Source organism: Phyllostomus discolor, chromosome 9 (genome assembly GCF_004126475.2).
Source record: "Phyllostomus discolor isolate MPI-MPIP mPhyDis1 chromosome 9, mPhyDis1.pri.v3, whole genome shotgun sequence".
NCBI classification, from domain to species: domain Eukaryota; kingdom Metazoa; phylum Chordata; class Mammalia; order Chiroptera; family Phyllostomidae; genus Phyllostomus; species Phyllostomus discolor.
Window position 1 is genome coordinate 47,729,078 of NC_040911.2, and position 20,587 is coordinate 47,749,664.

At 43.0% G+C, this 20,587-nt stretch overlaps 1 protein-coding gene across 6 annotated transcripts in view; it reads left to right on the forward strand.

Annotated features, from left to right (window-relative positions):
- The window catches only part of PTPRM (protein tyrosine phosphatase receptor type M), an 801,251-nt gene that overhangs the window by 748,038 nt on the left and 32,626 nt on the right, over window positions 1-20,587 (forward strand). For all 6 annotated transcript variants that reach the window (XM_036009302.1, XM_036009304.1, XM_036009303.1 and 3 more), the window contains one exon: window positions 17,727-17,843. In XM_036009302.1, coding sequence (XP_035865195.1) covers window positions 17,727-17,843 — 117 coding nt within the window. The remainder of the gene's footprint in view (window positions 1-17,726; window positions 17,844-20,587) is intronic.

Below are 20,587 nucleotides of genomic sequence, written 5' to 3' on the forward strand. Positions count from 1 at the left end.
ATCTAAACATATTTAGTCAGTTTTATGAAGACCTCATTAGAATGTGACTGTGTATTAAAAATCCAAATGAGACCTCATAGTCACACAGAAAAATTATCGTGGAGTTGCTCCAAGTAGTCCTTATTACAGGTGAGAAAGGATTAGGGAACTAAAAGAAGTAGGGACCCAAAGGTGCACCTCTCTCAATGCAGAGGATGGGAGGGAGCCACCTGAGCGGATGCTCTAAAGATTACCACCCGCCCAGAAGTCGACCTATAATTACTTTCACAACACTCGTCACTAAAAGTAATGGAAGAAAAGTTTAAGTCGAACAGTAGACATCAGAATTAACTTGCTAATTCACATGCAAGGGAAGTATCTTCAGATTCCAGTGCCCCTTTTGCACACCACAAAGAATGTCTGCTTTTCCGCAGAAGCCACTGGATGCAGGATCAATGGAAGAAGCAAGAAAGAAGCAAGGTTGCCCCTTTATAAAATGCGGAAGTACTACTTAACTTTAAGAATAATGTAGGCAATGCCTAACAGTACAAAATAATATTTGCTGCAAAATCTCTGGAGTTGCTCCAAGATATCAAACCCATCCACGAATGGGAAGAGACAAATCTTCTCATAGACATTGCTGAAATTCTTCTTTCTTGATCTTTTTTAATGAACTGGGTATTTCAGATGTATATTTTGTGATCTGAGTAATTATAGTCCTAACTTTGATTAATTTATATTTGTTCAACAAACATTCCTCTCCATTTCAATCTATTGTCAACCATTTCAGCGAGCATAGTAATGTAGCTGACCCAAGCCTCACCTCCCTCTGCAACCCCCTCCCAGGCCCTGCCACCCTTCAGGTCACCTCCCCACAGCATTTCACCCAAGAAACTAGGCACTCACCGCGCTGTCATAGGCAGAAGAAGGTCCCTCTACAGAGCCCTTCACTGCAGCCTCTTCTTCTCCCAGAAGAGACAACCCTTGAGGTTCTCCCTGCCCAAAGATCTCAGTTTCCCTGTGTAAAAAGTCAGAAAATCAACCAAAGAGCCTGATTTGTCTCGTTCACAAATTAACTCAAAGGAGGCTTTCTGATACCTTTTTAGTGCAATGTACCCAACATTTAATGATATACTTACCATTATCCCTGGCACTAAGAAATATAAAGATATTTATAATTCACTTGCCCTTAAAACACATGGGCTGTAGCCATTTAAACAGTTAACTACAGTGCGTGTAGCTCGGAATGATAGCAGCACTAGGGAAGGGACCAGCTCTGCTTGAGAGACTCTCAGAGGACCTCACAGGGAATGTGGTGAGGAGCTGGACCTTAAAAAGAGAAAGCTTTAAATGGCAAGAATGCAACAGTAATCACTTTAGGGAAAAAAACAAAACAGAGCAAGGCGACTAAATGGCAAGATGGGGAAAGAGCGAGTGGCCTGGCGTGACTGTGTTGGAGAGTTGATGGGGAAGCATAGCAAACTCTGTGTCTGGAAAGCATGTTGAGACCTTATCAGTGGGAGTCTTTCTCAGAGTAAGCAAAGGTAGAAGCAGGGAGTGGACAGTGTATGTGTTTGTTGTAACAGAAGGCATTGAGCTAGTGAATCATATTTTCTAATTAGTGTGGCTAAAAGTTATATACCTGTCTTCTAGTGGCCACTGAAGAAAGGTATATAAAAGTTACAGAGGACATGGAGATACGTTAGGTTAGAGCAAGACTCTAGGTGAGAGATGGTGTGGGCTACACTTGTACAGTGACTCTGGGGGCTTATGGGGCTACATAATTTGGGTGTCATTGCAAGAGGCTGATAAGGGGAAAGAACTTGAACATGAACCAAGGTTTCTACCACTATGACTTGGATTGATGTAAAGGCTATTAACCAAGAATGAGTATCCTTTCCCTCACACCCCACCTCCTCCTAAAAGAAGAGCAGGCATCAGAAAAAGGCAACATGATTAATTTTTGACATGCTGAGTATGAGATGCTGAATGAACAATAATGTGTGGCTTTCCAAAAAGCTTGGGAAGAATAATGAGGTAAAGACATAAGAACAAACTATGAAATCTGAGATTATCCCTTTGTTTACTGAGCACCTACTGTGTGCTAGGCTTTGGACTAGACTGGGGATAGCAAGGTGAAAAGACCTGGCACACTCTAAGACACAGAAAGATAGGCAAACAAACATGCATTATACCAGTAATAATCACAGTAGCTGGAGCATGGCAGAGAGGACTGAAGACAGAGCACGGGAGAATCTCCTGGGTTGGCCAAAAAGTTCATTTGGTTTTTTCCAAATAAGGTGGTTCTAGTAGCACTTAGTTGTCTTTAACTTCATTCAAAACAACTTTATTAGATTGTATCGTGACAGCTGTCACATCAGCATGCATTTAAAAAAACTTATCAAAATTGGTGAATTTTTGTATAGTCATTTTAATATTGAAGATGGAAGAAAATATGCAACATTTTCAGTGTGTTATGCTTTATTATTCAAGAAAGGTAAAAATGCGACTAAAACACAAAAAATATTTGTGCAGTGTATGCAGAAGGTGCTATGACTGATCAAATGTGTCAAAAGTGTTTTGTGAACTTTCATGCTAGAGACTTTTCACTGGGTGGTGCTCCATGGTCTGATAGACCAGTTGAGGTTGATAGTAATCAAATAGAGATGTTAATTGAGAACAATCAATGTTATGCCACAGAGGAGGTAGCTGACATGCTCAGAATATCCAAATCATAAATTTATTGGTGAAAATGAAAAAGGTATCTTTTATTTTATGGAAAAAAACATACAGATTTTTGGCCAACCCAATATGTCTAGGGGCAGGTAAGGGCACAGCTAGGAATGGAGTGTGAAAAAGAAAAGCATGAGAAATAGGGTGAGGCACCAGGACCATGAGAAGAGGAGACGGTCTCCACTAGAAACAGAAGGGAAGCAATGTGACAACAGCTGCCCGGAGGCTGGCACACGGGACTCAGGAGAGAAAGGTCGGGGGAAATACACTGTGCCCCTGCTCTGTGCCGGGCATTCTGATAAATGGTTGAACAAACCATAATTCTCTTATCACAGCTATCCAATAAGATACAGAGAAAGATTCCTATTTTCAAAAATTAAAAAAGCAAGGCTCAGTCAGTGAGGTTAAATAATTGGGCCAAGGGCACAGAGCTAGAATTTAAATCTTGGTCTGGCTAGTTCCGAAGCCCGTACTCTCTCCAGAGTCCCACAGTGCCTCCCTGCTGACAACCAAGAGGCCTTCGGTACATACTAGGTTTCAGTGATGTGATAGAACAACAAACCTGAGGGGCTGCATGTGTGGTAAAGACAGTGATGTAGCTTGTCCTTGGAGAAGTGAGTCAAAGGAAGGAGATGGAGAGCCCTAGAAGGGAAGCAGGGTCAAAGATGTGATTATAGAGGTCAATGTGTGCATGCACGTGTGTGTTGTTAGGGAACACGTGAGCGTAACTGGGAATCTGAAAAGAAGATGCAGTTGGAAGCAGAGATGGAAAGTACAGAAGAGAAGGGGGGAAAGTAACAGAGGAACATCACCGCTAAGGCAGGAAGGCATTCCTTCAATTAAGGAACATGCTACACAGAAGTCAGTGCACAAGTCAGTGAGTGTAGGTACAAAGGTCTGGAGCACAGAGAAAAATTAAGTACATCTCTGTCCACAGGAATGGAAAATCAAACCAGGTGATTAAATTGTATGATAAGTAGAATTTATCGGTTTCGTGGAGTGCTATGGATTCATGAAAGAAGGGAGTTGAGGTTGGAGGCATTTGTCAGTGAATGCATCCCAGAGAGAGTGAGGCATGGGCTCAGTGTGGAGGAACAAATAGGATTTAATCAGCAAGGAAGGGAGGAAAGGGTGTTTGTTCTAGGCAGAGGCAACCACAGGACCCGCAGAGAAAGGGACATGTGTTCAGAATGGACATGGAGAGAGGAGGAAGTATGGCAAAAACTGTGGCTTTGTCACGGAGGGCTAGACAGGCGTGTGAGGAATTGGGCTTTGTCTTGTAGCAGAGAGGCCCGGAAGGACCGAGTGGAGGAGTGACATGGAAAAGGGACACAGGGGAGATGGTGCAGAGAGAGGGTCTGTAATCTAACATCAGATCTGGTCTAATCTTAACAGTCATTGGATTTTACTCGGAAAAATGTCATTGGTAAGCTTTTGCCTGAGCAGTTTGAGAGGAATGACCTATCCAGGTTCTTTGTGTGCAACAGAAATCGACTTGGGCTAATTTAAGCCAAAGGGAGATTTATTAGAAGGAAATTAGGAGCTCAGAGTGTTGATGTGAAGAATAAGGCTTGGAAACAGACTGGGGAAAAGGCACCGACTCCAGAGTGCCAGGGAGTGGAGGGGCCTCACGGCCAGACAGTCTGGTCCTGGCGCTGGCGCTGGTGCTGGTGCTGAGTACCAACAACTTCCAAGCCTTTTCACTGTGCTCAGGATTCGGAGAACAAGGACAGAGCATCTGACTCCTCCAGCTTGGTTCATGTGCTCATCCCTTGCTGTCCAGAGCCCCTAATTGACAAGCCACACGCCGTGGGGAAAAAGTAATTCCCCGAAAGGAAGTCAAGGATATTCTAGGAAGGATGAATGAATGAAGTGATGTTGAGTGACCAAAAACAACATACATTCTCTATAAATGGTGAGGACTGAAGGCAGTCTGTAGGGTCAAGGCAAGGGCAGAAAACATGGTTGTATAGACTGAGCTTAAACTTATCAGAAGCTTAGCTGAGAAAGGAAGAGAAAGGAATAAACAGGAGCATTTGCAATCAAAGGCTATTTCAAAGGTGGAAGACCTTCAGAAGCTGTATGCGTTATGGAAAGAAGCAGGAGCAAGGAAGGGATTACAGCATTAGAAAGCAGACTGCTGATGGGGCATGTGTCCCAGGGACGCAGCAGGGCAGGAATCCAGAGTGCAGGTCTGCAGCTCAGCCTTGTGAGGGACCTCTCTCCTGAGCCTGGAGAACAGAGACAGATGAGGGTTCAGTTAAATAAATGTCACCAAACCATGCACAACAAAGGTGCACCAGCACCCTCTCCTACAACCTCAGTTTTCCTGGTGAAGATAAAACCAGGTCAGGTCTGAGAGACCTAGGGGAATGGCACTAGCTGGGAGGTGTCAGGGACACAGAAGGTGTCAGCCCAGAGCAGGAGCTGGTCTACTCCGCTCTCAGAGAGAAGAGAAGACTGGGGAAAGGTGTAACTGACACTCAGTCGATGGCAGCAGGACCTGGGCACAGGGGGTGCTGGGACCACCAGTAGCCAGAGTCCGCACAGAACTGACTGATAGGACAAGTAACCACAACTAGGACTGAGTGTGGCATTTCTAGATGAACTCTCACCTCTCGGCCTTCATTTAGACATCCCTGGAATGAAGCAAAATTGGATGAATGAAACCTAAAATTCCATGTTTATACAAAGAATTTTTCTATTCATCGTTTCCATTTTGGCTCAGAGATCCATTTAAGTCACAGGTGCACCTGCAGCCCAGACATGTCTTCCTGCACGTGGCCGCCAGACCCTCCTCGCTCTCACTGTGTCTGCTCGGAACACCAGCCCTAGGAAACAAGTATGGAGTCTGGATTTTTGAAAGGGAATGAGTCAGAAAAAGGACATTTTTCCCCTTCCTGGGGAGAGAGCCATCCATTTGTATTTCTTCTGTGCTATTTTGTAGAAAATCTAGAACAGAATATTGCAGTGTGTGATTAGGTACCAATGGGATGAATTCATTGAGTATGCTATCTATATTCAATTTATAGACTGTAAAAGATGCTCGGTCTATAATTTACAGACCTTCCTTTGAAAATGAGCTAATCTGACTACAGTAAATTATGATTTTGAGAAAATATCTTCTCTTCAAAATTTCTCAAAATTGCTCATGACAACTTACTGGTTTAGCAGCTAGCACAATCAAGCAATCTTACCTTCCAAGCACATGCTGTTTCTGAAAGCGATGATCAGCAGCAGTGCCGCAGCTGTTTCCTCCCAGCACAGGGAGGGGCCTTAGGGAGGACACAGCTCCTCTGCAGAACTCCCACAGTGGTTTAATAAAGATGTCTGTGCATACCCCCCATGTCCATGTGGGCATGGACATGGGACTTGGCACCTGGGACTTTTGCTTCTAGAAGAAGATCTGCTGTGCACAGAAATAGTTCTTTTACCACCACCCCCAAAAATCAATAGTCTTCATCATCACTTACTGTCCCTCAATCCAATTTGGATAGCAAATCTAATTGAAAGGTAAACTGTGGTAAAAAGGACATGGAAAAACAAATACAATTGTGAAACAAATTGATTTAACTAGAAAACACTTCGCTGACTGCCAGATTGGTTTGGTGCCGATTTTGAATAATGCGAAACTAAAGGAAAACAAATACTCGCAGAATAAAGCAAGGAGAAAACCACATAACTTTGTTCTTCAGTCTTACTGAAAGCTTATTAAGTATTTCAAATTAGTAAATATGTACTCTGCTTTAAAGCTTAAGATAATGAGGCTGCTAATATAAAATTTCGTACCTTTAATGCTAATCCCAACTTCTGTAAACTTTATTCCAATACTGTCCCTGCAGATAAATGTGGCATGTGCGCACGTGTACATACATGCATTTTTTAAGGCTAGTTACTCCCCTTGCTCACATTTATTTAGATGGGTAACCTGACTATATCCCTTTGAACATCCACATCCCCTGTACCTGAAAAAAGGTTCTTCCCAAATGTATGTATCACACACACACACACTCATACTCCCTTGCTCACACATCCTTGCACAGTTTTAGAAATGTTCTTTGCCTTGTTGGAAACAGCAAACTGCTATTTTTTTCTGAGTGAAGACCATTGTCTCTTCTGAATTCTGCATAAGTTGTCAGAGTGAATTAAAGAATCTCCTGGGGGAGACAGGGTCAGCCTCATATCTTTTGTTCACTCCTCCTATTCTCTGCTTGTTTCAGTGTCAGAGACCTTAACTCCTTGGAGTCTGTTTTCTCTCTTATGGATTTTCTGGTTCATGAAGCTAGTTACCTAGTTACCAAAGGACCTCTTGGCCTCTTATCAGTGAAGGCCAGAAAAACAGAAGCCAAGATCCCTGATTTTGAGATATTTACAATCCAAATGTAGAGATATGACATACAGTTGTGTACAAGAAGGATCAAAACATTTTGGGGGAAGATGGAGGCATAGGTAGACATACTGTGCCTCCTTGTACAACCAAAAGGACAACAACAAATTTAAAAACAAAAACAACCAGAACCGCCATGGTTCTGTTGAACTGCATGGAAGTCCAACAACCAAGGAGTTAAAAAAGAAACATCCATCCAGACTGGTAGGAGGGGTGGAGATGGACAGCTGGGATGGAGAGGACCAGTGACAAGGCAGCAGCTGGAGGACCAGACCTGGCAAGGCAGTGGCTGGTGGACTGCAAGGCCCCACATTTATGTGCAGAAAAACCAGGAAGAACAACTGGGGAGTGAGACAGACTGTGCAACCCAGCGTTCCAGTGTGGGGAAATAACACCTCAAAACTTCTGACTGGAAAAACCTGTGGGATTTTGGTGGCAAGAGATACTCCCAGACTCACAGGAGAGTTCACTGGAGAGACCCACAGGTTCCTAGAATACACACAAGCTCACCCACCTGGGAATCAGCACCACAAGGGCCCAATTTGCTTGTGGGTAGCAGGGGAGGTAACTGAAAGCCAACTGAGAGCTGAGCAAGTACCATTGTTCCTTCTCTTACCCCTCCTCAACAACACAGCGATGTGAGTTGCCTTCCCCATGAATACCTAAGGCTGCCCCTTACAAGTAACAGGCATGCTGAGACAAAAAATATGGCCCAAATAAAAGAACAGATCAAAGCTACAGAAAAAAAAAATACAACTAAGTGATGCAGAGATAGTCAACCTATCAGATGCACAGATCAAAACACTGGTAGTCAGGATGCTCACAGATATGGTTGAGTATGGTCACAAAATAGAGGAAATTGAAGGCTATGTACAGTGAAATAAAGAAAAATATACAGGGAACCTACAGTGAAGGGAAGGAAACTGGAATTCAAATCAATGATCTGGAGCAGAAGGAAGAAGTAGACATTCAGCCAGAACAGAATGAAGAAACAGAAATTCAAAAAAATGAGGAGAGGCTTAGGAATCTCTGGAACAACTTTAAACGTTTCAACATCTGAATCATAGGGGCGCCAGAGGAGAAGAGGAAGAGCAAGAAATTGAAAACTTATTTGAACAAATAATGAAGGAGAACTTCCCCAATCTGGCAAAGGAAGCTTCTTGGGGAAGCTTCCCCACAAAGTCCAGGAAATTCAGAGTCCCAAAGAAGTTGGGCCAAAGGAAGCACACACCAAGGTATATCATAATTACATTAGCCAAGGTTAAAGATAAGCAGAGAATCTGAAAAGCAGCAAGAGAAAAGTAAAGAGTTACCTACAAAGGAGTTCCCATAGGACTATCAACTGATTTCTCAAAAGAAACCTTGCAGGCAAGAAGGGGCTGGAAAGAAGTATTCAAAGTCATGACAAGGACCTACATGCAAGATTACTCTATCCAGCAAAGCTTTCATTTAGAATGGAAGGGCAGAGAAAGTATTTCCCAGATAAGGTCAAGTTAAAGGAGTTCATCATCGCCAAGCCCTTATTATATGAACTGTTAAAGGGACTTATCTAAGAAAAAGAAGATAAAAAGTATCAACAGTAGAATGGCAGCAAACTCACAACTATCAACAACCAAACCTAAACACACACACACACACACACACACACACACACACAAACTAAGCAAACAACTAGAATAGGAACAGATTCACAGCAATGGAGATCACATGGAGGGTTATCAACAGGGAGAAGAAGTGGGGAGAATGGGGGAAAAGGTACAGGGAATAAGTAGCATAAATGGTAGGCACAAAATAGACAGGGGGAGGTTCAGAATAGTATGGGAACTGTAGAAGCCAAAGAACTATATGTATGACTCATAGACATGAACTAAATGGAGAGGGGGAGGAATGTAGGTGGGGGGAGGGTACAGGGCAGAGGGGAATAAAGAGGGGAGGAATGGGACAGCTGTAATAGTATAATCAATAAAGTATATTTTAAAAAAAGAAAAAACAAAAAAATCATTTGAGGGTACCTTTTTGCCTTCCCCCACCATAGGCCTCTGTGAGTAAAGACTAGGTTATTTCATCTGTGAGTCCCAGAAGGCTGGACACATAGAAAGTATTAGAGAGTATTCAGTGAATGTTTTTTGAAGAGTTAGAGAATGATAACAAAGGAACATATAAGCTATGGAAAATGACTTATTTCATACCAAGGACATTTCTATTCGCCACTCGCCTGCCCCTGGTTTCTCATGCACTGGGTGAACGGACTGTGATCTAAGGGCGCACATGCACGCATAACACAGTCACTGTGCTGTGAGTGAAGTTCACTGCAGCTTCCTTTGATGTCACAGGGATCTCTCTGTATTTAGCCTGGCAGTTCACTAGGCTATTACATTCTTGGCAGTTCACATTCTTTTGTATTACATTCTTGGCAGTTCACTAGGTCCCTTCTTTAAAAGCCGTCATTTTTACCAGATATTTATGACTTATTAAATAGGCTTGGAGACCATTCTTTGTGTGCTGCAAGTCATCTGATGCTTTCGCACCAGCCACCCCTAATAGTGCCACAGGGGCAGGGTGGTGCAGGGTTGAAGCACATCTGCAGGTCTGAGTGACAGGTGTTTCTTGGAACATGCTCCCCTGGCTCCCCAGGTAACTACAAGCTGCATGCAGCTCAGCTCTTTAACATTCTGTAGTTAAACCCAGGGAGATGACTGTGTTGGGGTGCCCCCTCTTGTAGTCACCATAGTGTGGTCACCACTGTCAAGCCCTGGTGCTTGCCCTCAGCAGACTCTCTTGCTACTGTGCCGCAGGTGTCTGGCCCTGGAAAAATTCTCTCGTTCATCAGTGTGTGGCCTTCCTATGTATTCACAATTTTACTAGCCTGAGCTTGGATCCTTGGCTGTCTCATCACCTCTAGCTTTACCTGCCACTGTCTTTGGGATGCATGGAGGTGGTCACCTGCCCTACACTTTAAAGCGCTTAAGAGGGTAGGGAGCCTGAATGTGTAGCAGATGGACAAGTGCACCTGGGACAAACGTGCAATAGGCTGAGAGTTTTTACAGCGCAGCCCCAGTCACACTCGCACCTGCCTGGCAGTGTACGTCTGTAGTTTCCTGAAGTGTGACTGGATGCACCAGGGATGGTTGAAAGCTGCAGGAGCCCTCCTCCTTTGTTCTGCTCACATGAGCTCTTGAAGATTGGGGTTTTTCTCCCTTCACTTTGCACACTACAGGTATATCCTATTCTTGAATAATTTGTTGGAAAAGAGTAAATATTGTCCTGTCTTGAATGCAGAATTCTATTTTCCCTTCTCTACTTTCCAAATCTGCTAACTACATCTTCTGCCTCTCCCTGAAGGCTTGAGGTTATATGGTTAAATAAATATGTGAGAAAATGCTGGGGGTTTCCCATGAGAAGAGGGCCATAGGGGCAAAGTAATACACAGAGTGGTTTTGTAGTCTGTATACGCGTCCGTTCAGATTAGCCAAGTGGCAAGACATCAGTGTCCCTACTTTAGTTTAATTAATCAAGGGATTTAAGTAAAGAATTTAATGCAGTAGGCTAACACACCAACAGAATTCAGTGCCGCAGAATGTTTTCTCTGAACATCTGCCATATGTTGAAGACCAGAGTAGGACAGCATTTTATAGCTTAAGCCACTGCCCCATTTCTCTGGAACCAAGTTTCTAATGATGAGAATGTGGGGCAACTCAGGATGCTTCTTTGATGAAAAATCCAGTTAAAGAGCCCCCTTCACACCTGATAAGCAGATGTCACATAAATTGCTTCCTTATCCTGTAAAGGGAGGATCAGGGAATAGCATTTGGGTAACATGATTAGAAAATGGTGGGGGTACTGCTGGGTTACAGAAGTGAACTGGTCACACAGCTAACAATGAGCATAGTAACGACATGAGTTAACTGCCCAGGATGTCACAGGATTGCCTGGCTCAGTTGGTGAAGTATCGCCCCATTCACCAAAATGTTGTAGGTTCAACCCATGTCTGGGCACAAACCCAGGTTGCGGGCCCAGTTCCCAGTTGGGCCCATATGGGAGGCAACCAATGGATGTTTCTCTGTTTCTCTCTCCTTCTCCCTCTTTCTCTCTCTCTCAAATCAATAAACAGATTTTTAAAAATTAAAAAATATTCCACAAGAGGCATCAGGCCACATGGTTCTTCACAGCTGATAAAACAAATATTATAGATATGGATGTTACTTTGTGTGTACTGCAAGTATTATATGTCGATCAATTAATAATATTAATTAATAGATGCAATTGGAAGACCAGATAGGAAACCGGAAACCATGGGGAGGAACTTCAGGCAGGAGCCTGATGGTGTGGAAGCTGGACCTACTCAGGCCATGCAGTGATTTTCCCAAATTCAAGCCATCCACACTTTCAGAAGCTCTTGATTTTCTTTTTGTGTTTGTAAACTACCCAGAAAACACTGTTTTGCATGTCACTCTTTTTCTTTAAGCCAAAGGGAGGCTCTTGATTTTGTACCAGTTTTGAAATTGGCTTCAAGGTTGGTGCCCAAGAGACACGGCAGGGCCAAATGAAACAGGTTTGGAAGGAACATGGTGGAAAACCTGTTCTGAGCCAGGTACTAACACCAAGTCTTTTCACATACTGTCTCACTTAATCTCTGCAACCTCCCAAAGAACTCGGTGGTATCACCCCCTACCACACATGGCAAAAGTGAGGCTCAGGGATATAAGTCACCAGCTAGCAAATAAAATAAAAGAGCAAATACACTTCCATCTTCTTCATCACACAGAGACCAAAGTAATCTGTATTTTCAGGATATTTAAATGAGTGAATGTTTTTATTGCTGTGAGAGCTCTGTAAATAAAAAAAGAACTTGGATACAATAAATCTGTTCTCTTGGAAACCCCTCTGGCAGCTGCTCTTGGCTGGGGTTCCTTTTGGTAACTTCACTTCCTAGCAAGCAGCTTTTTGCTCTTGCTATCCCCCATCACTGTCAGAGCTGTACTCAGCTGGCCCTGAACACAGCTATTAATAGAACTGCAGTCACTCTTTTGGATGTCTCTTTTTAGGAGAGAGAGAGATTGAGATTTGTGAAACCTTCTCTAGGTATCAAAATTCCTACCAGCGCTTTTTATTCCCCTCCTTCTCCACTCTGCCCCTTTAAAGTGCGTTTGTTAGATCACACCATAGTGGCCCCAACTGAAGAGCTAATATGCAGTTCCTTAATCCTTCTTAATCATGGGTTTCTTAGTCTTTGGACCCCTGCATATAAACAGACCTTCATGTTCTGCCCCAAGCTCTTCCCTGCAACTGGTGCAGTTGATGCGGGAGGCACCAGCAGGACCAGCAATTCCTGATCAGTGACAAAAATGAGTGATGGTCTCAGAGGGTGCTTCTGTTCTTCTTGCCCATCCATCCCACATACTGTCTCTCACCCACACAAAGGCAAAAAAGCTCAAGTCGTTTTTAAGGCTTTCTACTTGGCATCTATTCCTGAAGCCAGACTTGGCAAGACTGAAGAAAGGATGATACGCCTTGAGTTCCATCCTCCCAAAATGCCCTGTGCTTGGAGCCAAGCCTAGATCGGCAGCCTCCCCTTCGACACCATCTAGCTTATTCCCTGAAGCAAGTCACTTGTCCTCCCTGGGCCTGTTTTGTTTCTTCGTTTGTGGATGCGAGGAAGTGGAAGGAATGGAGAGGATGGTGAGCAGCCCTGGCCAGAGCTGGCTTTCCTCTCAGGCCAGTCGCTTGCCCTCCCTAAGCCACCAAATGAGGCCCAGATGTGAGAAGGCAGTGATTCCAGACAGTGAAATCCAGGCATGAAAGGCTTATGTACGGCAGCTGTAATGATCTTGAAAATGAGTGTTTGGAAACTGGCAGTCTCTGTGATGCCTCACAGCTTCATTTGATATTAATCTCCTCCCCACAAATCACAGACACCATTTCCTAATTTCTGCTGGGTGTTCATCAAACCACCCTAGTGGGAGAGCACACTGCTGACCGCTCTCTCAAGTCTCCTCAGTCCCTGGAATAAGGTTTGTAGGAAAGAGGTCTAAAGGAATTGCTGGAGTTTTCCTTTGTGTTGTTTTCGCCAGTGTTTTTCTCCACCGTAACCACACATAGTTGGTGATGTTCAGTTTACCTTCTTCCTTCTCCAGAAAACTCTGCTTCAACTCTCCCCTTCCTTAATGGGCCCCTTGCCCTCTACATTTCTGTGGTTGCCTACAGTCCAGATCACAAAATTATCACTTAATAGAAATAAAAACATCCATTTTGTGAGCACTTACAATGAGCCCACACTGGGGCAGATGTTTTCATTGCATTATATCACTTAATTCAGTAGTTCCCAAACTCATCTGTCATTGGGCGTCACCTGGGCAGCTATGAGAAACTACAAATACCTGGTGTCTCACCCCAGAAATTATGATTCATTTGGCCTGGAGTGTGTCCTGGGCTTTGGAATTTAATACCCCACCCCCCAAAAATGATTCTGAGGGGCAAATTTGGTAACCCCTAACTTAATCTTAGATCACTTTGAAATAGGAACTAAAATCATTCCCTCTTTACAGGTGAAGAACCTTAAGCAAACTTGAGACACTCAGCCAAGCTCACATCAGCCCTAACAAGAACCAGACTGCAGTCAGGCATGCTAAGTCCCTGCTACTGCAAGTGTGGTGTGCAGGCCAGGCATCACCTGGCAGCTGGGTTGAAGTGCAGACTCTGGGGCCCTGCATCTTCAGACCTACCCCATCAGAAATTCCTGGAGTGGGGCACTGGGCTGTTGTAACAAGCCCTGCAGGGGATCCTGCTGCCTGCTGGAATTTGACAGCCACAGCTCTAGGGATGCTGGGATGCCCTCCCTGCAAGTCACAGTGATGTGCTGCCAACCTGGGAGCCACAGTCCCAGCCAGCCAGCCCTCCTCTGACTTTATAGTACCTGGGGATCACCTGGGCTGCAGTTCAAAATGGCCCACCTCAAAGAATTTTTCAGGCAGTTAGAAATCCTGGGGTTATTCTGCTTTCCGTGGTGTTTCATGTTTATGAATTTAAAACCAACAATGATCCCCCTTTGGAGCCAGGGGCCACATCATGCTACCCTGCAGCCTTCCACTGTTGTGGCACACGGGCTCAGTAGCAGGTGCCTGGTTGATGGCCCGATGGAACCAGTGCTGGGGCACCCAGGTAGTGAACCTGATTGGGGCCTCCCTTTCTGGGCTGAAGGCTGCTGCCTTAGGATCAGGATGTGTGGGAGGCACGGCCTCTCCTAGATGTTACGCAGGTAGCACAGGTAGTGCAGGGCTGCAGAAGGGCAGCCAAGCCTGGCCACCATCAGAGGTGCCACGAAACCACTGGTCTTAACATCTTTGTATATAGACCTTAGAATCGGGGAGGCAACTCAAGGCTGGAACCCCCAGGGGCATGGAATGTCTGCATCCAGAAGCATGCATTCCTCCTTCTGCTCATTTCTCTCTCTCTCTTTTTTTTTTAAGTAAAATAATAACTTGACACAAATCCAAGCAGTTAAAAAGATACTAAAAGGAACCCAATTTAGAAAGGTTTTTAGTAGGCTGAAAACAGATGTGGCAAACCATTTCAGGATATTCTGGGAGATGAGATGGGGAGGGCGGGATTGGAAATGGCTCTGCTGCCTCTTCTGGGCCCGCCTACACAGGTGCTCGGCACAGGAGAAGTCTCTGTCCATAAATACGTTCTGGAAGGAAGTAAACCCAAGGCTTCCTTTCGCTTAATTACTGCTCATTTTAGGCAACCGGGTGGCGCGGAGTTAGACCTAGTATTTCAGAGCAGACCGTGTTCTTTTCATAGTTCATCCGCTTCATTGAAAGAGCGGTGTGGCACCTATCCCACAGGTTCCTGGCTGGCCCTTTGGCAACCTCTGGATCTCGCGGCCACTTCCAGCTGTCGAAGAGAGGGGGTGTCTGGCTGCATCCGGCTGGGGAGGGTGTGGTAATATCAGATTTCCCTGGGAACCCGAGCTCTAGCCAAAGGGAATTGGAAGAAGGGTCTCAAAAAGAACTCAGACCTAGATGAATTACAGGGGCTTTTGCTTTCCCTGGACTCCAATACGTTGAAGTACCCCTACACACACACATGCATATTTATTGAGAATTGGGGGTGGGGAGGAAAGGAGCTAAATTAGGAAGTTGTTTATGTCCTATATCAGTTGCATCCTGCTAAGGTACTTCTATTATATAAGACACACCTAGTATAACATAGGTGTGTTTGTGTGTGTTTTGTTCTCAGAATTTGGGGGGAAATATATAGGTTTTTGAATTGTATATTCATTCCATGGAGAATTAATTTTAGAAGTGCACATATATGCTCTATTTGTAATTTTTATATCTATCCACTATCTTCTGCTTCCATAATTGAAGTCACAAAAAGGTAAAAACAAGTCCCCCAATAAAGAGGATCACAGAAGCATCTTTGTTAATTAGTATTGTGAAAATAATTAGACATTTTATAGATGAGATTAGGGTTGTTATAAAATTATATATCTCCACAAATATGCATGCTTTTCTCAGATTCACTTCACCTATAGGAAAGGAAGTGAAGAAATTAGAGCTCTCTCTTATTCTGGAATATTTTAGATCCATGATGTAAATCTTTGAAATATTATGGATGAACCATAATATGTATAAGTATTTATACTTTGTAAAGTCGCAGATACTATTCTCATGAGAAGGAAAAAAGATTCCCAGTGGAAACTAAAAATGTAATGAGGTTAGGCACCATCTCTGTCTTATGCTGCACTGTATCTGCAACTCCTCTGTGTCTGGCTTATATCCGTCTTGCCTAGTTGAGGTAGTGAGGCCGATCTAAAACCTGGCTGAATCAGCTGCCAGAAACATTCATAAGGAAGCAGCTAAGACGATGGTCAGACAGTACCACACTGGAAGCATTAGAGTCCTAAGGTACTTAGCATTCTGAGAAAGGTCACTTCAGTCGATATTTCTTTTTGTAAACTTTCCCAATCTGGGATTTTCCTTCCTACACTGACCCTATGATTTTCTCCATGAAATTCAGTTCTACATGTAACTATTGCACATCTAGTGTGTCTGGGACACAATGGTGGATATTGCAGGGTATGCAGAAATAAGCAATACAATGACCTGTACGTACTGGCAGGTAGTAGGCAGGTATCAAGCATCCGAGCAGAACATGCACATTTCATCGAGGATCAAAAAGACAGACAGCTCCCATCTATAAAAGAAAGACTTTGAAGGGGTGTGGCTTTTGAAATATACTTTGATGAATGGGTAAAATTTTCATCTGTGAATGTGTGGGTGTGAGAACATTCTAACCAGAAGGAAGGGCATGAGTAGGAACCTGGGTCATGAGGTCTGTTTGGGGATCATGCAAACCACTTGTCTTTGAACATAAGTGGATAGAAACAAGAGTAGTAAAAGATAAGGGTAAAAAATGGTAGTTGTGGAGAAGTAAAAAAATCCTTACATGCTGGGCCAAATGTAATTTCTATTTAATTTCATGAGCAGTAGTTGGAAATAGAAGCTTATGGCACAGAGCAAGTAAATGCCATTGGCATTACCCCTTGGAAGGGTTTTTCTGGTACTCATGTATAGAATGTAAATGCAGAGCCTGAGCTAAGATTGTGGCAAAGGGAATGAAAAGTTGGAAAACATATTTGAGATAGTTCAGAAATATCTTACACTTAGCAATTGGTTAGGATTTGGAGACAGAATCACTGATTTTGTGCCTGGGTAACAGGGGGCGTGGGTGTGGGGTGGATTATTAACACAGGAAATTAGAAGGAGAGCAGTTGATGTGGGACAGAGAATTAGCAGGACCTGCAAGGGTGATGCCCACAAAAGAAGTGAGAATCTAACTCAGCACTTGGAAAAATGGGGCCAGAGGTACAAAAGTTAATCCATGAAGAAGCAGTGGCAGGAATTCAAGACAGACCAGCAGAAGCTAAGGGCAGAACCCTGGGACAGCTCCACGGCCCTGCCCGGCCTCCTGCTGCTCTAAAAGGAAAAAATTACTGGGAGGGGCCAAGTCTAACAAATTTCTTCCACCTGAAAACTCCTTAGATTAGAGGTTTCCAGTAATATGGGAAGACTGTGTTCATCTTTTACCAAATTTTGTATATTGACTTTACTTAGATTAAAATGGATCAGTAATTCTAACTTGGGAAAACCACAGAGCTCCTTCCTTTTTCAGGAAAAAAAAATCTAATCTTACTGTTGGTTGTGTTTTCCTGCTCACTTCTCAAAAATGTTCAATCGATTCCTGAAATGAGAAGGAACTTAAAATTCTAAGAAGATAAAATATTGCAAGCTACCTTTCATAGTTTATTTTTCCAGGCCATTCCCTGAGTAGAGATAAACAGGAAATGAATGGTTACTGTAACTGGGATATTTGCAGTATAAATACAACTTGTTAACTTTAGACTATTTTCCTAGGCTTTACTCCTCCTATAACTCAAATTTTGTTTTTTTCTGGGGAGAGAAGAAAAGCATACATGATCTAAAAAAATAAACCTTGCTCTGTGGTATACAGCTTAAATTCTGTTTTTGTGTGCAAATTTTGTCATGTAAATCATACTGTGACCCATCATCTGGGGAACTAAAAAAACACCCTAAACCCTTTATTTCCTTTGTGTTTTCTAAAGGTCAAATGCTGCAAATACTGGCCAGATGACACAGAGATATATAAAGACATTAAAGTTACCCTAATAGAAACAGAACTACTGGCAGAATATGTGATAAGAACATTTGCTGTTGAAAAGGTAAGTGTTCACACTACATACTTTGAAAAGCCATGGTCAGACAGTGGTACTGTCTCATTACTGTGGTACTGTGGTGCTAGCCTCATTAACTTACTAGGATAATTTGTACATGGTCACACCTGAATTCAGGTAGGCTCTGTCAGTAATTCTCAAGATTGCATCTCTGTGATTCTATAACAGCTCAGTTTCATCTTTGAAACAAATCATTCCCATTTCATAAGAGTTTATATTCTGCAACTAAACCAAAAGATAATGCCTATCTATTTCCTTTTTCTTTTTAACCTGGTTGGTATTGTTCAGCCGTCTCTCTCTCTTCGTCCACAGTTTGATAAATGTCTTCATGTTGTATGTGCATACGGGTTTCCCAGCAGTGAGTTAGTATCAGTATTGTGACTGAGGCCCTAACTCCTCCTGGAATCCCTCTACTTCTAAGGCTTTTCAGGCCTCTGGCTTCATACGAACTGGTGGGTTTTCCAGGTAGCACTGACTTATCTGGAAATATAAGATACTCTTGCATGAACCAGCGCCTTCATTCATACTCACTCCCATGCTGGTTTCAGCCTTTTGTACTTGCTGGTGTCGGGTCATGAATGCTCTGCTTTGGCTCTCCTCTGCCTCATCCCATGTGCATGGATGGGGCTTCTTCTCTGGGAAACACTGTAGGGCATAACAGGGAATTTCCTTATTCCCCCTCTTTCTGCTGACATAGGGAGGGGCCGGAAGTGAAGCAAACTGCAGTCCAGCCAGAGAAGTGTCACAGGTAGGCTGTGGGGAAAGTGGAGGTGATGTGGCCAAGAAACTCTGCCTTTCAGTCCTCATCCTGCCTTCAGTGAAGGGGGCACGTGATTTTGTGTCTGAGGTCCACAGACTTTTCTATCAAGAGCTGATTCTCCAGACAAGAGCCAGCACTGTTACACTTGACATAGCAATTTTGTTGCAAATTTGTTCAATGAAAGCTTGTGCTCATTTAACTGTAGCAGGTTCCCTTGAGGACTTGGGTTTCAGGGGACTGCTGGGCAGTTGGCTCTTGGCCACCTCCTGTACTCTGTATTCATGCTGCAGCAAAGTACACTTTTTGGATGAGCAAGGCCAGTTTAGGGAATCAAGGTAATTGCATCTGCTTATTGGCTAATTTATCTTTATGTTTTGAATTACCTATCTTGGGTTTCAAATCCATATTTGTCACATAATCACAAGGCTGAAAAGACTTTATTTTAATCTGTTTCTCCTATTTTTTTTCTTAGCCTGTCATTTTTAATAAGCAGGCAGGAGGCATGGGGACTTCAAAGAATGTGGAGTTCTAGTTGCCTCAATCCTTCAAGTTCTGAACCTCACACTTTGATGTCGGGTTTTTTCCTTTATAGGCAGGATTGGGGCAAGGGGAAATACGGAGGATTTCTGTATGGCTCTTGGCAAGAGCACTTATGAATAGCTGCATTAAAACAGAGAGCAATAGAAGACTCTCGGTATTTTTTCTTTTTAAAAAAATCATCCAAAGCCATCACTTAAACATGGAGTTCTTTGAACAGTAGTCAGCTGTTTTCTAATAAGGTGAAAATGCATCTCTGATGCTAATGGAAGGGTTTGTTTGTTTCTTTGGGGTTTTTATTAACTTCTTATTGTACTCTCTTACCTTGCCAGTTGCACAGAAATGTTTTAGAAATACCCAGTTATTTTAGTCATCAGACTAATAGTGAAGAGGTAGTGAAGGGGAAGGACAAGGAGCTTTTTCTGGCATTTGGGAAAATCAAAATGACAAGTTAGTGATTTCCTAACTGGGCAATGGAATCTTTAAGGAAAACAAATCATGAGCACTTCCATGGAGCACTTCTTGTAGATTCAAAACTTTCTCATTAGAAGGGGGGAAAAGTAGTTGAACATAAACTTTAAGAGTTCTGCAGTGGACTGTTTTGAGAGTGTGTTGCATCAGGGGACTTAAAGTGAAAAATGTATTGGGCTCCACTCTGCAAAACAAGCAGACATGTTGCAATTTGAAACTCACAAAGCCCTGTTTTGCATTGGATTCTCATCCTTCCTTTCTCATGTTGCTGATGGCTCAAAGTTAACCAGATATTAAATAAGGTATAGTGTCCATTGTGTCAGGGGGAGACAGCTCAAAAGTCACCATGGATCTAGGCTGTCTGCTGAATCTGTCTCTTTCTATCCTGGAAGAAAGGAAGTTTGTCAATGGCTACTGAATTCTCTAGCTAGAAGGTGTTTGGGACTCAGAGAAGGTAGTGGGAATATGAACCTGCTGTCTCAAAGACAATGTGTGCGCTTAGTGATTCATTCTTTCTGCAGATTTTACTAAGTACACACTTTTGGCTACGCACTATTGTATGTCTTTGATTCTTTTTTCCAATTAAATTACATGGGAAGATGAAGTGAATATAACTTTTTATATTGCATTAATACTTAGTATAATGAAAAATAAACAAAAACTATAATGATACCAAATTGGGAAGTATTTATGCTGTAATCACAAATCACAGAAGCAATTTCCTTTGCTAATCTTGAACATATAAGAGAGTGAAGGTTTATTTTGGGAAAAGGTTTTCTATATCCCAGAAACTGACATTTAACTTGCTCAGAAAGTGAGTCTTAAAGAGATTGGTTGGGGGCCCATCTCATGATGGATGGAGTCTGGGACTTGAGGATGCTGGAACTGAAATCTAACAATGCTAGAACAGAAAGTTCTCAAAAAAATAAAAATAAAAAACAAACAGTATGGGGGACAGGGAAAT